We start from the raw sequence: 16,954 nt of genomic DNA, 5'->3' as shown, positions 1-16,954 counted from the left end.
AACTTGTGACATGTTCATCGGGACATGGTCCATCAGTATCTCTAAATAATCAGAACTGAAATTACAGAGTTATTTTTGTGAGAGGCAGAAAACTGGAAAAACACTGAAGGAGAAAAACAAAGGTCAGAGGAACCAGTGGAAAAGTTCTGAATTCAAAACTGTCACAGACAGCAAAGGAGAAATTTGGGAAAATTAGGAATGAAAAAAGAGCAACTTTTATCAATATTTGCTATTGAGTAGGGAAGGATAGTGAAAAAAGGAAAGCTGAAGGAGGTCATTATCCATATGCAACTATATGTCACAGAAATTGGCAAAGATGGAAGGAACTTCAGAGAGAATATAAAAGCAGAAATTTTGCCTAATGTGCATCTCAACTAGGCTTTCCAGCTTTCAAGGTAAAGTGCTAGCTATTTAAAAAACAGAAAAAGGTATTTATCTACCCCTCATCTCTCTGTTTCCCAGTCAAAGCCAACTTGACTAAATACAGCATCAGTTCAAGCTAAATCTAATATTAAAGACATGTTCATAACTACACCCTTCAGGCACTGCATTACGCCCACCTAACTTCTGGAGCATCCACAGCCCAGTGAGGACACTGTTGCTGCAAGGGACTGATCCCTTTGCAGTATTCCAACCTCTCTAAGACAAAAAAAATTAACTTTTCACATCTTCTGTATTTCTTACTTTTGAAATAAAAATACTCAAAAGTCTAAGACGAGCCAGTAATTAATGTACTAAACATTTAGCCTAACCTAAAACTAAGAAGAGCAATTTAGCGAATTCAGGGATTCAGTAGAAGAACTTAGAGTTAACTTGAAAATTACTTAAAAGTAACAGCAAAAATCCCCTCAGGTTCTCCAGGCTGAATGCTGTAACTGCCCTTTATCACTGATCCAGGACTGGCCAAGGCCATGCCTTGCTCACGTGCACTAAGTCACCATGTGAGAGTGACACTGCAGACTGTGGCTGGAATGCCTTTCTGCAGTAGAAACTGGAATTACACGGAGAGCAGAACAGCTCGTTCAACTCAATTCTGTTTTTCATGTGCTGTTGATGTGACCTTGACACAGCAAGCACTGTTTTCAGGAAGACCAAGTCCCCTCACGCACCCCATGGTGTCTATAGCCAAAACCAGACTCCCAGGCTCCACACTTTCCTTCCACAGCAGGTGGGATTGAATCCAGCCTCTGTGAGTACTGCTGCAGGTGCAACTCATTTGTACAAACATTTAACAAATAACACATTAAACCAGTACGACAGGGAAGTTAAGTATTCTCTCAACAAGTTATGTATTGTCAGAACACTTAAAATACCAGCCTAAAATACATTATATCCCCAGCTGCATTGCTGCCACCAGGAGAAAACTAAATATTGAAATAAGGAGAGCAGCACACATTCAGGTGTGGAGGATCTGTCCCAGACTGAGCTATTTCAGCCAAGCCAAACACTTGGAGCATTGTAGAGATGAACAAACAGGTCTGGATTAGATGATCTGGCAGCTCAGTGCCAGGATTACATTCCTGAGGGCAGACAGAGGTCTGAGAATGCAGCAGGACAGCTTCCCTGGAACACAGCAGGGATGGGGGAGCCTGCCCACTGACCCCCAGCAGGGGCACAGGGGACACGCAGGCACAGCACTGCAGGGTGGGCTGCAGTGACCAGGGAGCTGAGGGGACACAGGGGCTGCAGAACAGCTGCTCCTGAGTAGGGAATGCTGCTGCTGAGCACGCCTCCTGCACACCCCTGGGATGGAAAGGTCGATCCCCACTGCCGGTGCCCACTGGCAGCGCAATGGAATCTTAGAAATCACTGCTTGCTTTTTCATTCACTAAATCAACCATGTAACTACAAAGTGACTGATGTACTCACAGAAAAGACCTAACCAAAAAGATACATACACTCTCCAATAAAGTAATAGAATTATTTCAAATAAAATTCAAGTTCCTTGGGTTTCAAAAGCAATGATACCCACCTGCCTCCCCCCAGAGATGGCTGTGAATCTGCCAAAAAGCACTAACTCACTTTGTTCCAAGAAATCAGGTGTACTTTTGATAGATAAATAAATTAGGTTTGCAAGAAGCATTAGCACAAAGCATTTTTAGGTTTATTTAAATAAAAATTATAATTTATACAAGACTTTTTAAACAAACAAGATTTTCTTAAAAAATGTACAGGGCAAATAATTTCATTATTTCAATTATTCATACAGTATAAGTCTTCTGTCGAACAAAAGTTACACTGATAATGAATTATTTACAATTTCAAAATATAGACTCAAACTTCAGACATAAAAATTTTAACATCCATTATATTTCAATGATTAGTAGAAATTAAACATCTGCCAAAATGTACAGAGTTCAATAAAAACTACCAATGTTTTCAAACAGGTTTAAGTAGCCAAAAAACAGGTACATCCTTTCATCTCTTCACAGTCGGGTAAAATTCCTTTTCTCTTTGCAGAATGAGGGTAGAGTTTTGCTGCTGGCATCCTGTGTGATGTTGCTACTAATAAATAGCTTGTTTCATTCAATCTTGCCTCACAAAAGCTACAGTGCACAGAAAGGCATGATTTCATATTTCAGCTTGTTTCGCTTTTGAATTTAAATGGTCAGTGATAAAGAATTAGTCAGTTTTCATCTCCCTTTTTTTTATTGTCTTTAAAAGGGACTCAAACTAACCAGTGAACTTCTAAAGAAGTTAAATCCAATTACACGTGAATGATCCAGACATCCACAGACATGAACAGAACTGCAAATATAAACAGCATCAGACAGACAGAATGACAAGAACATCACTTTCAGCTATTTAGAAGCACTTTACATTAAGTGTTCCGACCCAGCCTGTTTCCGAAGTGCACCAGGCTGTACTGCAAAACTAAGTGGGAAGATTGGAATTTAAGGTGGGAGCTTCAGTGTGATCACACAAGTCAAGGATACATTCACTCACTGCCCGTCCCCTCCTGCCCTCCAGACCCTGGAGGATGCAGGGGAGAAAAGCACAAGTAAACACCCAAAGGTCACCTTCAGTCTCTGAAGTCAGGGACACCACAGGAGCAGCTGTGCAGCAGGGAAACCGGATAACCCAATGTAAAGTGTAATTTGCAAAGTATGTACACAGATGTCCGTCAATTATATTACAACTCTATTAAAAAAAAAAACCCAAAACAAAGAAATCCAGTCTGTTTTCTCTACACTAGAACCAATGTTGCATTGCAGTTTGCACTAGGTTTGCTGCTTTAAGGATTGCTAACTTCTAAGTTCACACTTTTAAAGCGTGGATTCATTTCAAACATCAGCACATTAGATTTCGTAAGACATTTCTAATTTCTTCATTCAGAAAATAAATTTTAAGAGTATATTGTACACATGAGGCATTTCAGTCTGGGAAAAGGATAATGCTCTTTTCTCCCTCTCGGAAGCCTAGGTATGGTTAATTGTCCTGGCACCAGGAGTATGGATCCTACAGCTCCTCCAGGAACCAGAATCCAGGACAACCCTGTACACGAGGGTCACCAGTGAAGGGTGGGAGGGGAGGAGGTAATAAGTGCAAGTCAACTGATCTCCTACTGAAACTGCTGTTATGATCAGAGTGAAGGTATAAATTACACTTGAAAAATGATACAAAAATAAGAAAAAGAGCATGCTCTCTGTAAAAAATATAGTTTTCTGTTTCTTCAAAAAAAAAAAAAAGGATAACCTTAAAACACACCCAAGGGATTTTTTTCTTAAGACAAAATGAATGAATCTGATTAAGATTTATATAACATTAAGCTATTTTAATGCCTATTTTTTAGCTGCTCTTGCTATTCAAGGAAGATTCTAGAAAGAAAAGCCAAATTATAATATGTAGCAATTACAAAAAAGACAATTACTGATTTTAAAGTAGTTTTGATGAGAAATATTTAAGATCAATAATTTTTTCTTAAACATATAACCTGAATGTGTAAAGTTATGATACCATAAACTGTCAAGCTACATCCGCTTTAAACTGTGGCAAAATGGATTTCCCACCAGTTCACTTGTATTTCAATTTTCCAGGCCCTGAGTTTCAGCATGCCAAAGGTGGTCTTAGAAATGCACCCATTTTTCAGGTCATGTACAGACATGTTCCAGTGCTACTCTAAAGTGAGAACTTGAAAATTGCATTTTAACCATTACAGTGGCTTCTTCCCCATTCTTGCTTGCGTCTCCACCCAGGGCATACCCCATCAGTGCTTCACTTTACAATACTCAAATTATGATATTCAACACTACTGCTTCACATAAAATTTGTATTAAGTTCTCATAGCCTATCTTTTCATGGCCAGACTAAAATAAGGTTTATAAGTTTGACCTCCATCTTCTTCATTACTTCTGCACTTATTGACACACTTCAATTTAAAACTGTGCTAAGAGATAAACACCCTTTGGTGTTTGCTACCCCTCTCCCTCCTTCATTTTACCCCTTTCCTTACAAAGAAAGGAAATTCCTGTTCAAAAAGCAGAGAAAAAAACCCATGAAATTAAGTCTCATTTTACATAAGAATTTGCATCACCATTGATTTTTTTTAGGGCCATTCATATAATGTCTGGAGACATCTATACTACTCAACTCAAAAGACATAGCAAAGGAAAAGACATTCTGGAAGGCTTGGCATAACTCCTACTGTGCTTTCATGAAAATGCAAATAAAACTCTAAACCTCTCAGATGGGTGCTATTATATAGAGTATAAAAGCTCTCTAATATTAAAGACAAAGGTCAATATGTGCTTTGCTGCTAGACAGGCCTGAGAGAGTTTAGAGGAGTGCAGCCTTCCTGTTTTACCTGGCAGTTGGGTTTAATTGTTACTAAAATTTAGTTCTGCAAGGGGGAAGACAGAAGCACACCAACGCTCCCCAAATTATGCTTTGAGAGGAACTAGTGCCTTCAGTTGCTATATTATAGCATAATTTTATCACAAGGTAACTCAAGAAAAGAGCCAAATTAAAAAAAGATCACATCTGAGTTTAGCTTAATTGTTCCCACCTCCCCAGCACAAAAAGCCTTCAAGTCTTAATGCATTAACATACAAATGCCTTGTACATGCAACATGTACAACAGCTGAGCCCTTCTAGGACAAGTACCTATAGAAATATAAGATGCCTAACATTTTAGGAACAACATTTTGGTGCCCTCTTTTATAAAAAGTATCTGCCTGCCTTCCTTCCTCTTGCTTTTGTTACTAAGGAAAGGAAGATATAGTTACAAACTTTCTCCTCCAATTCACTGTACAAGTAATTTAAACATCTCTACGCAGGAAAAATTGAAGTTAACCAAACCAGTAAAACATCCTTCTGCAATGCAAAAATTATCAAGGAGGAGTTATTTTAAATGCAGTTGTATGTATGGAAATACTAATAAGCTAATACTTCCTTGGTATTGCCATCAGTTTTAATAAAGGACCCAATTAAAAACTCCAAGCTGAAGAAGGTGACTTCAGGCTGCTGCAGTCATCATTCTCACATCTCAGGGAAAAACAACTAAGATAAAGGGACAAATGAATCCCTAGTGACATCACTGGAAATAAAGGGATCAATCTGTTATATAGTCAGGTCTCCGAGCATCTTCCCAGCTTTTAATGTCAGTAAATAAACATTAAAAGTGCTTAATGTGCAAGGCTAATAGTGATGATAGCACTTTCACTGTTTTCATTTGGTTTTTTGTCTTTTTTTTACAAAAACCTTAAAAACAAACATGAAGGCATATATAAAATACACTTGGTTTATGTAACAGATAGAATATAAACCACCAGACAGGAAAAATTATTGCAAAATAGATGAGGATGTTCATTATTTCACTACCAAGTCATACAAGAAGGAAGTTTCCTTTAGCTCCTCCAAGATAAGACACTAGCTTTCAGTGTTGGATGATGCAGATGTTATTTTCATGTATTGGCTGAAAATTGCCTCAAAAGCTTCATCTCTGTGTACCATGGCACCAAACACCAAAGGCTAAATGACAGAAAAAAACACATCATGTCACACACAGAAAAAGAGTTTCCTCTAGGTATATTTTTTGTCAAGTCACTAGGAACAGATTAATTGTAGTAGAAATGCATTGATAAAGACAAAATAATAATTTTCTCTATTAAATCCCTGACCACGTGACGTATTTTCTAATATTTTCTAATATTTTTCACTTCCTTAAAAACTTCATCTGAGGGTCAGGCCCTCCCACCTGAAAGCCTCCTCCCCCGTGGATACTCTCAAGCCAACAGCTTTTTGTTTCAGACTGCATAGCAGACTGCTGGGGAAAAGCTTTCTGAAGTGTTACAGTAAAACACTCCAGATGCACTAGACCAAGCTGAATATTTAAATCATTAAAATTCTGAAGACAGACATACTGAATAATAGACAAGTGAATTTTTTTTTAAAGAAAAAAAGCCAGCCACTGGCGTAAGGGGATAAAAAAGCCTTTATGCTGTTGCTAACCAGAGGAGGAAAAGAAGGTAAGAAATCCAACACAGCAATACAGACACAGCCAGCTACTTACTTTCTGTGTAGATGGTGTTGATACAGCAATACCCATCCCTGATCCCGGGAGAACAGAGAGCACTTTATACTAAAAAAAGCAAAAAAAAGCCACACACAAAGACATAAGATACCTTCTGTACTGAACAAGTGCAAAAGATGCTGCAGAGGTTACACAATCCATCACTGGCATGTCCTCCCAGCCACAACTAAGAGACCTCTAGTAAAACCTGGATGAAGCCAGCTGCCAATCTCTGGAGGCTCATTCTCCTGGACCAGCTGGGTACAGCCTCACCAGGACCCTCCTCTCCACTTCCTCCCGAGCTGCTGGAAGCAGCCCCAGCCCCACATGAGCACCAGTCCTGCCCCAGCCCCCGGGGAACGCGGGCAGCCGGATGGGGCGGGCAGGGCACGTGTGAGATGGGCCTGAGTGCATCACACACAGCATCACCCACAGGTGACATCCACCCACTCTTTAAGGAACAGCAAGCAGACCAGAAAAAGCTTCTTTTTCAAAATTAGATAGAAAACAGGGTATCACAGAGTCATAGCATTGTTAAGGTTGAAAAAGAGCTCCCACCTTTGACTGAACACCATCACATCAACTAATCCACAGCACCCAGTGCCACACATGGACTGCTTGCTTGTTTTTTTACGAAGTCCATAATGATAAGAAGGACTACAGTTGGCTGAACTTAGGAGTATTCACAGGGAGAAAGTGACATTCAAGTCAGACCTGGGTTTCCTACCTCCCAAATAAAATCACAGTATTTTTTTATGCTTGACTGCAAGATCTCTGTCTCATCTTCATTAAAAACACTACACAGATGCAAAAGAAACTTTATGGCAGTAAAGGCCTACTGAACAGCAAAGTAAGTTGAAGTATGATGTTTGAAATCCATTAATATGAATTATTAATTCCAGAAGGAATGTTCAATTTGAGAATAAGCTGTCTGCTTTATAGACATGTCACAGAAATAGAAGGAATTAATTTGAAAATCTGGAGGTACTTATGCAGTAATAGACACCAGGCTGAGGTGTTTCTTTGCTCAACATGATTTAATCTGTGGTAAGGATGCAGCAGAAAGCAAGGGTGTCTGCGTTCAAGACAGGGAGAAGTTCAGAAATGGTAACAAAAAGTGATGTTAAAGGCCATAGAGAGTGGTGCAAGGCACCAGTAAAGCCATTAGTAACCACAGGCTGATAAACCTCAACCAGAGGAAGGACAACACTGCCCTTGTTATGCTTCCAACCTTCCACTTCTTGCCTCTGTTACTGATGGGTCCCAGCTAAATGGAACTCCAGCCCATCCCAGTCTGGCTATTCTAATGATCTACTTTTCTCCACTGACAACAATCCTGCCTCCCTCTGAGCCACCCACTTTTTAGATATAGTTTTGTACATCTATCAATATCCATACCCAAACTGAAGTTAGTATTACACAATTCCTGCTACCAATAGATCTTAAGGCCTACATAGCTCTGGTCAACACTGGAGTTTGTAAAAAACATAACTTAAATTTCTAAAAAAAAAATGCAGGATTGTAAGGGTTTAGTAAACTAGTTTGTCTTCATGCTCATACCAAGTTTGTTTGTGCTGAGTCTGAAAAAGCAGTTCTGTGAAACATTCATAATCAAAGAATTACATTTCACTTATACAAATTATCAGTGGCATGCTTTTCCAAGATAACGAAAGCACAAATGCAAAACATGAACAAAAAAACAGTTTTCTCCCCTGTTTACAACACCAACAAGACATACCTTCTGGATATCTGTTATGTCCGACAGCTTTATAACTTTATTTCTTTTTGATGAACCAGATTTTGAACTTTCAAAGCACAAGTAACTGAAAACAAGAAAAGAAAGTGCTCATTTTGACAGTGTTTTAAAATAAATTTCTCAAATATCCTCTTGTCTCTTCTGGAGTTTGAAATCTCCAGAAATTTAAAACAACTTTTAAAATAAAGAAAGACATTCAGTTCAGTTAAGGCTTCTAATTTAGCACAAATATTTATAAATTCTAGCAGCTGGCTGGTGTGTCTGAAAGCCCAGAACATACAGTATGCATACACACACAGGAATTCTTTATTTATATTACTGCACTGAATGGTTAAACCTGACAAGCATTTTAAAGACACACAAGGGACATATATCCTTTAAACAGTTGAAATACCAAATGTCAAAAGGCTTATACATCTTTCACCATCCTAAAAGAAGATTAATGAGAAACACTGTGTTAGTTTCATGTTATTGTGCTACAGACAAAAGCTCAGATTTCTAAACACTGGAGAGCAGCCTCCATCACTAGGTGACATTGCATACAGATGAGCTTTACTTCCTTTCATTACACTCCAAAGGAATTTCAGTGCACGACCCAAACAGTAATGACCATAGCTATTCAGTCCTGGGAGGCTGGGAGGTAAGCAAGGAAATTTTAAAAAACAACCACTCACCCATAACAATTTGAATCCAAGGCTTATTTTTTACTTTTCTTTTTTGTTGCTGTTATTTCAAGGAAGCTACACATTCAGCTTGCTTGAAAAAAATTCCAAACTTAGAAAATTTGTCAAATAGATGTTGATCACAATTTTCAACGTCCACTTAGGTTTTAGGTTTCTTTTCTAGTATCTGTAGAGTTAGTATGTTATCTACATCAAGAACTGCAGCTTCTAACAGCTGTCTGTACAGAGCTACTTTGCATTCCTATGAAGGCTTTCCAAGGCAAAATCTCATCTGTTAAGCATAGTCACACACCAGGTTCAGCTCCCCCTCTCCTATGATGCTTCCTTGAGGTTGCACAGCACCTTGAAATGGCATTTGTGTTTCAAAACATTATTAAAGGACCCTTTTTAGATTCAAACACTTCAATGTCTTGCATCTCCCTCCTAAGGAAGGTGTGGAGTGCAATGACTCACTTTTCTGTGACATAGAGAACTCCATTCCTGATGTAGTCTGTGGGCATCTTCCGATCCCTGTTAATCAAGCAACAGCGCCAGCCATTTTCACACACTGAAAAAGTCATAACAAGAAATCTGACTTTAAAAAATAGAAAGAGAGACTGGCACTATCCCCAACAGTCTCCTTATACATTAGAAAACACTGAATATTAAACTTTAGATACTTAAAACCAAAAGTGCTTAGAAAGAAAAGCCTAAATCAGGTGTTCCAGACACCATAACATCTATTTTAACACTCATTTTGAAAAACAAAAAAACCAAAAACAAAATAAAACCACCCCCACAACTGTGCTCTTTGACTATTGGATTTGCATAACCATAAAAGGAACACCAGGCTGTGCACTCTTTCCAAGAGCTGCAAGGGTATGGAATGAAAGAGACCTTCTCCATTCATCCTAATTTAAAGCAAGACTTTTTAATCAAAAGCTTACACCTATACAATGCACAGAAAAGGAATTCAACTTTAAACTATCACTGGCTTTTTATAAAATATTCTACTAATGTAGACTTCCTGTGGCATCATACCTGGCAAAGGACGTTCATTCTCTGACAAGTTAAAAACTTCATGGAAATTGCCTCTCTTTGTGGTATGAAAACGACTTGTGTCTTCATCTTTGCTTATTCCAGTTGGGGCACTCGAGCCCACGTAACTCCTGGCAGCTGCTGTCTGAAGCTACAGAAAAAGAAACACAATTCCAAAATCTTAGCAGCAACATTTAAGCTACATTCTCAAAAATAATTTAGCTAACTACTCCTTCTAAAAAAAAAATCTATAATGCAACAATTTTCATTAACTACTTCCATAAATTAACTTTGCACTAGTGCACTATGCTGCTGCTAGAGCACAAGCCTTTATATGGTACCTGAACACAACCTTTCAAAGTGCTGCCCCTTGATGGACACACTTTGCTGGGGTGAAGCACATGGTGCTAAATGTACCTTTAAAATACCATTTTCTACAGTAAAGGCTATGCCCCATTAGATACAGCTAAGTCACTACAAATAGCTCAAATGATTGTAACTAGTGGGATTACTAACAGACAATATATTATCAGTACTTGGGTTGTTTTCAAGAGATAAACAAAGTATTACCGCACAAAAGAAGTTTAGAAAGAAAAAGAGGGAAAAAAAGCCACACAGAACTACATAAACTCATTATGAATACAGATGCTGGAAATGAAAGGAAGTTTTCCACACTATGATCCATACCTTTTCATGCCCTGACAGCTAGCAGGAAAAGAAATAAACACAAATGTGACAGTGACAAAAGAAAAAAAGTGAAATCTATTTAACAGTATAATACACAGAATAAAACATGAACTGGTAGTGCAAGATTTTGCTCACAAACCAAGAGACTACACACAATGAATGCAATTAAAAAAGAGTTACGAGTGGTTAGAGCACACCAGTTCAATTTATTCAGGTTGCATTAGAAGCAGTGATCTTTTCTGTGCTTTGAAGTTGCACTGAATTTTGAGAGTGTTGACACATAAAATCTGAATGGTTGCTGGCACCCTTGGGAAGGAAAAAAAAATAATATGGAGCTCCTAAAACCATAGTACTTGAGTAAAATCTACTTTAAACAGAGATTAAAAGTCACTGGAGACTGCTCTGGCAACAAGCCTTGCTTCTGGAAGGAAGGACAGCAGGCAGTTTCCTTTGGACAGCTCGCCTGCACCTTCATTTTCATCTTGGTGGGGCCCCACATCACTCCAAGAGCTGGCACTAGCAGCTCTGCTCTTTGCCCTCCCATGCACATGCAGTTGAACAAGGGGCAAAATGACAACACCAAGCTCAGGACTAAGCTCTCCTTCTGTAAAGGCCCAATGTTGCTGAAGACCAAGCAACCTTCAGCTGCTTTTTTGTTACTTTGCACTGAACTGGCAGCACTCAACACCTCACAGGATTTACATGCTAGGAAAAGAAATCCAAAGCAAATGAAAACTTGTGAACTGCAATTGCTAACTAGAAACCAGACTGACAAAACAGAACAGCAGAGGGCATTTGCCATCCGCCTTTTTAGGGTATCTGTAAGACAATGATGCCTCAGGGGAAAAAAATAAAGTTAACATGGAAAGCAAATGGCTCATGGTAACTAATATCACTTCTGCGGTGCCGAGTCTCTGGAACCAAGGAAAATAACAGCTTCTTCAACAATCTGTATGCAACTGAAGATGAAAGAATTTTCTGAAGGCCTTCTTAGACAAGCTATTTGGCTGCACATGCACACAATCAGGTGAAGCACCATGCCCCAAAATATAAAAATTATCAAAGAAAGAGGTCTAACGCTTTTTGTGCTGGAATAAGGACTATTTCTGCTCTCTGCTACACTGCTTCCTACCTACCTGTTATATAAAGAGATTTTAAAAATGGAGTTGAAACTTCAGTACCATTACCCATCTGGTGGCTGAAAATGTGAGTAGTTCTGCCCTTACTTCTAGTCCTGCCTAACACATGCAAATGTTTCCTCTTACCACTCAGGCTTGAGACAACCAGTGGTCAATTACTAAGAGAAAAGCATTTCCATAAGCCTTAAATCTAACTGGAAGGGATTGGATTTGTAATGCTGGAAGAGTCCTGATTGCCTAAAAACGTCACCAACAACCTGGAGGTATTCCTTTTCACCTGATCTGTCATCAGCTTTTGACATACAACCTTTACCCATCAGATATTGCTGTCAGGACTGTTCTCTGAGGACACAAGGTCAGAGTGGTGGCAAAGGCAATTAATATTGCATGGTGTCTAAGTTTACTCTGTCTTGTACACTATTTTAATTTTTAAACTAATAAACATTAACAAATCCAGGGATATGGAAAACCCTGACTCAGTTACCATGTCAGGCCCCAAAAGAATTTACCACAATGCACAAAACACAATACTTAGTGATTAAACTATGACATTTTTAAAAAAATGTACGGCTGGAGTACGAACATGAAGTCATTTATCACCACTATGTTAAAAGGTCACCTAATATAAATAACCATGAGACATCATGTCTAAATATGTAAACTACCTTACTACCTTCGTTAGTGATTATCCCATTAGAAAACTGCGTATTATACTCAAGCCTTTATCTATTTTTTGAACTGCACTTCAATTTAAGTATGTAAATTTCCACTGATAAAAGGATGTCTAAGAATAGAGGTGGTGGATACAAAAAGATTGTATTTGACAACAGAATTACACAGAATGTAGATTAAAGAAATTGATATGAATATGGATGGTGTTATATTTGTGTTTAGCTTCATGATTCACAGTATATCTATATATACATACACATTCTTGATAACTGATTGCTTTCACACAAGAAACAGAATCCATAGAACTGTAAATCTTGAAAACAATAAAAAAGGGATATTACAATCAACTAACATTGATTGTAAGGATTTAATTAACCTTCTCTTTAATGTGCTCTAGTCACTGGAGAAAAGGAAAAGGGAGAAAGGGATCTGATTGTCAGAGGCTGAGAACATAGGGACAAAAAGATTCATTACCCTTACCCGTCTCGACACTGTAGCATTAGATCTTTCTTTGAGCTGAGGATCTGTCAGGAGACTTATCCAGATGATATAAGGAGTATCATACTTAGCTCTTAGTCTGGGGCATCGTTTGAAGATAAAATCAATAAGGAAAAACTTGACTCCAGCATAGAGTCCTGAAAAAAAGGTCACTTCAGTTTGAATGCTGAAGAGGAATTAAGAATATCACTGTTTTGATCATATTTTTAAAAGTTCACAAATGAAACAGAATTCTGTATATTCAGCCACAGTGTTAAAATCATTCTCCTAGGTTTACTATTTTGTTATTCTTCTTCCAACACCAGAAAATTATTTTTCTTTCCTTCCCATCCCCAGTTCTTTTAAACATTTACATAGCCACTATTATGCAGAAGAACATTTGAATAATTCAAGCATATGTTCCTTATTACCAGAAGCATTCTGAAAACATTATATACTACCAAAACAAAAAACACACCAGAGCATTCAACTATGCAGCTCCTGCAAGGATTTTAATGGCAACAGAGGGCTCTCACGTACTACATAAAACTCTATCTTCCAGTCCCAACTCTTATCTTACACAAGTTATTTCCTTGGATTCTGCCATTCAAAGTGGGCTTAAAATACCCTCTCAAAACCTTATTGAGTGCAATTCAGATCTCCTAAGAGTCAAACAATTACTCCTCATGCATCTAAATTCAATTGCTGTGTCAGGCATACCTACATTTATGTTCAAGCTAACAAAATTTGAAGATCAGTGCCACTAAAAGTAATACTCATTTGATTACATCATTGCTTTAATGAAAAAAATGAGAGTTCTTGGTTCACAGTACAGGGCTTCATACCTTAGCAAAAAGAGTCTCATGATGTAGTGAGAACCCTTTTCTCAATTCCCAGCTGACACTGAGTATCTGTAACAGACCCACAGTAGTCTGTTCGTTTTGTCCAGCCCATCCTCCAAGTTTTACCAGAAATCCCACTAATATTTTTATTTTTTTCCTAAATTGTCATTTTCATACCTCCTGTGTCATGCTACATATTTCATCTACAAGGATGTAGGAGCAAAAAACTCTCAACATACAGGATTTTCCACAAGCCTTGGAGCTGACAGTCTGAGAAGTTCTGCTAACAGCTCATCTAGACTTCTCTTCAAGAAGCAAAAGCATTATCCAGTCTTTTCCTATAATACACTGAGATGGTTTTCAAAATGGTCATGACAAATGATGCCAAGCACAATGAAAATACTTTAAAACACTGCATGATTTATTAATGCAGGTTTTCTCTCTTGAACTTGAAAATTCTCCCTCTAAAGATCATGCAAGTTTTAACCATTAAGTCTAGACTGTAACAGGTGAATTATTTATTGTGTTTACCCAATGCAAGCCCAAGAATCCTGTAGGGCAAAAAGCAGGATGCAATAAAAGCTGCCCATAGAGCAATGTAGAGCTTCTGTGTTATTTCTGGCTGGACCCACATGAACAAACTGAAAACAAAAAAGAGGCAAAATTTTATTACCAGTGTTACAGATATTGGTCAGGTCTTGTTTTAAAAGGCAAGAATATCTCACATCTGATAACTTACTTTTTAAATTTTTCCAGTATGTCTGCCATCTTGCCAAAAAGATTCTGCATAAGAAGCAAGCAAGAGAATTAAAACCAAGTTCTGCATTGTTCTGGGGGTTTTTGTCCACATAATGAAACAAATAGCTTTCTGACTTTGTTGGTAAGCAATTCCCAGAACTGATTTTTTTTAAACTAATTTTTAGCCATTTATATACTTCACAACTGAGTAAATACATGATGATTTCCATCTCATTTAACCTTGTTCTGTAACTTGTGATTGATCCTTACAAGTGAAGAAACTATTTGATCCCACTGTCATGACTGGAAAACATTTACATTACTGCAAATATTTTAAATTAAGTTGTCAATCTAAGAGCAAAGAGCTTCTGTTAGTAGGTAACAAAACTGAAGGTCTCTTCAGACAATTTGAGTGCTGAAATTTCAGGAAGTGGTAACTAGCTCATCAAAAGGACTACTAGCTTCTTGGAAACAGACATTATCAGGTTTTATGATAAACCACTGGAGACAGCAAATCTAAACTAATTCCAACAAATGGGGAGGCAACTGATCCCTGCTCAGGACTCAGGCCATATTCTCTGACCAATCCTGAAAATTTCACCTTCCCAATGAATTTCCAAAGGTGTTCACATAAATAAACCTGCACCACCCCAGCAGAAGGAAGGAGCTGAGCAGTCCCAGTTAGCAGGGAAGGTTAAACCCCTTCTGATAGCATGGCACAAGGCTGCAGCTCAACTGGGTGCTGCAGTCACTCAGCTGCTACCTCATCCAACTCAGAGTGGGGAGAAAACCTTCCTTCAGCCTCTCCATCACCAGCAGATTTCAAGGCTTGGAGGGGGTGGAGTTTTTAAAACATGCTGTTTTAGAGGTGAAGTGCAAACTCTTGAATTAACACAGCTAAACAGACCACAGCCTTCAGCTAAATCTTAAAGGAACAGCGTCTCCTACATCAGTTTTATGACTAGCAGATTTGTGATATGGATCCACACTCCAGTACATTTTGAAGATTCACCACCCAATCTACATTATCAGAAGCTTATATGATACATAAGGTAGGAAACTGTGAGAAGTTGCTTCTGTTCCTCTCCAGAGCTTGCTCAGAGCTGCAGTCAGAGAACTTCAACCCCTTCTCTGAAGCATCATGCCACTTCAGAAACTCCAGGAATCTTACTGAGATTTCCACTGCTCACAGGTAAAGTTCTCTTTGCAAGAAAAGTATTTCTTCTTTAAGCATTTGTTTTCACATGCTGCCTAACAACCTCCTTTGGCCACTGCAGCATGAACCCCCTTGTTCCTAAGGAGGAGCCAGAGAGCAGCACAGTACCTGAGCCTTCTGAGCCACGTCTAGAACAAGCTGGAACTTTTCAGACACGGTCAGGTCCTCTTTTGGGTGCTCCTTAGGCAAGAAAGAGACAATCCATTGATTTGCAGCTCAGATAAAACGTATTTTACAAAACCTGTCAGAACAAGGTGACCCCTCAACATTCTTAGCAAAACTCATCTCACTTTTAATAGTCTCTACATTTACCATTTTCCTCCCTTGTTTCAGAGCTATTTTTTATGTCTTTCAGTGCTGATTATTTTTAGTTTTCAATGCTTTGGGGGGCTCAGGGGAGACTTTATCATTCTCTACAACTACCTGAAAGGAGGTTGTAATGAGGTGGGGGGTCAGTCTTCTCTCCCACGTATCAAGTGACAGACCAAGAAGAAATGGCCTCAAACTTTGCCAGGGGAGATGTAGATCAGCTATTCAGAAAAAAATGTTCATTAAAAGGGCTGTCAAGCCTTGAAACAGACTGCCCAGGAAAGTGGAGTCACTATCCCTGGAAGTATTTAATTGACACTTAGAGCTGTCACTTAGGGATGTGTACCCAGACCCAGTGATGGGGCTGGCAATCCTGAACTAACAGATGGACTTGATGTTCCTAAAGAAAACAGAATGCAAGACTTCTTGAAGATCCCACAGGACCTGATTTGTCACAAGCTGATAAATTAAAATTAATTTCAGAAATGTGTTTAAAGTTTGGAATATTTTAGAGTGAAGCATCTGAACCCAAAAGTGCTGCTACTAAAGACTTCTAAATTAGAAGAGAAAGAAAAAAATGTGGTGTCTTCACTTGCAGCTTGCTCTTCTCTTCCTTTCCAGCCACCACACAAACACAGGGGAGGGTTTAAAGGTGCAATTTTTTCTGCAGGGATACAGGTGAAGCTCATCAAAGACCTACCATTGGTTCAGAAACTTCAGGCACAATGCTCCACTGTATTCTCCAACCCCTAGGAATGATGGAAATAGTTAAAGAGAGCAAGAACTCCATCCATCAACACGGATTATTTGTAAAAGGATAAAAAGCAGTTTTCTGCAATAAGCACTTATGGCTTAAAAGCAAATAATATAATCCCCAAATTAATGAAGAACCCACAACATAACAGAA

The 16,954-nt window shown here is 38.5% G+C and overlaps 1 protein-coding gene across 5 annotated transcripts in view; it reads right to left on the bottom strand.

The window, feature by feature from the left end:
• Positions 1-2,082: 2,082 nt before the first annotated feature.
• Positions 2,083-16,954, bottom strand: part of GRAMD4 (GRAM domain containing 4) — a 74,690-nt gene continuing 59,818 nt past the window's right edge. For all 5 annotated transcript variants that reach the window (XM_064422110.1, XM_064422112.1, XM_064422113.1 and 2 more), the window contains exons 10-19: positions 16,748-16,796; positions 15,847-15,918; positions 14,524-14,567; positions 14,316-14,425; positions 12,946-13,100; positions 9,971-10,118; positions 9,404-9,497; positions 8,250-8,334; positions 6,512-6,580; positions 2,083-5,970 (exon numbers count right to left, since the gene is read on the bottom strand). In XM_064422110.1, the coding sequence (XP_064278180.1) occupies positions 5,869-5,970; positions 6,512-6,580; positions 8,250-8,334; positions 9,404-9,497; positions 9,971-10,118; positions 12,946-13,100; positions 14,316-14,425; positions 14,524-14,567; positions 15,847-15,918; positions 16,748-16,796 (928 nt within the window). In that variant the 3' untranslated portion in view covers positions 2,083-5,868. The remainder of the gene's footprint in view (positions 5,971-6,511; positions 6,581-8,249; positions 8,335-9,403; positions 9,498-9,970; positions 10,119-12,945; positions 13,101-14,315; positions 14,426-14,523; positions 14,568-15,846; positions 15,919-16,747; positions 16,797-16,954) is intronic.

This window comes from Passer domesticus, chromosome 5 (assembly GCF_036417665.1).
Source record: "Passer domesticus isolate bPasDom1 chromosome 5, bPasDom1.hap1, whole genome shotgun sequence".
Lineage (NCBI taxonomy): Eukaryota > Metazoa > Chordata > Aves > Passeriformes > Passeridae > Passer > Passer domesticus.
The sequence above is the reverse complement of the archived record's forward strand: the minus strand, read 5'-3'. Positions and strand labels throughout refer to the sequence as shown.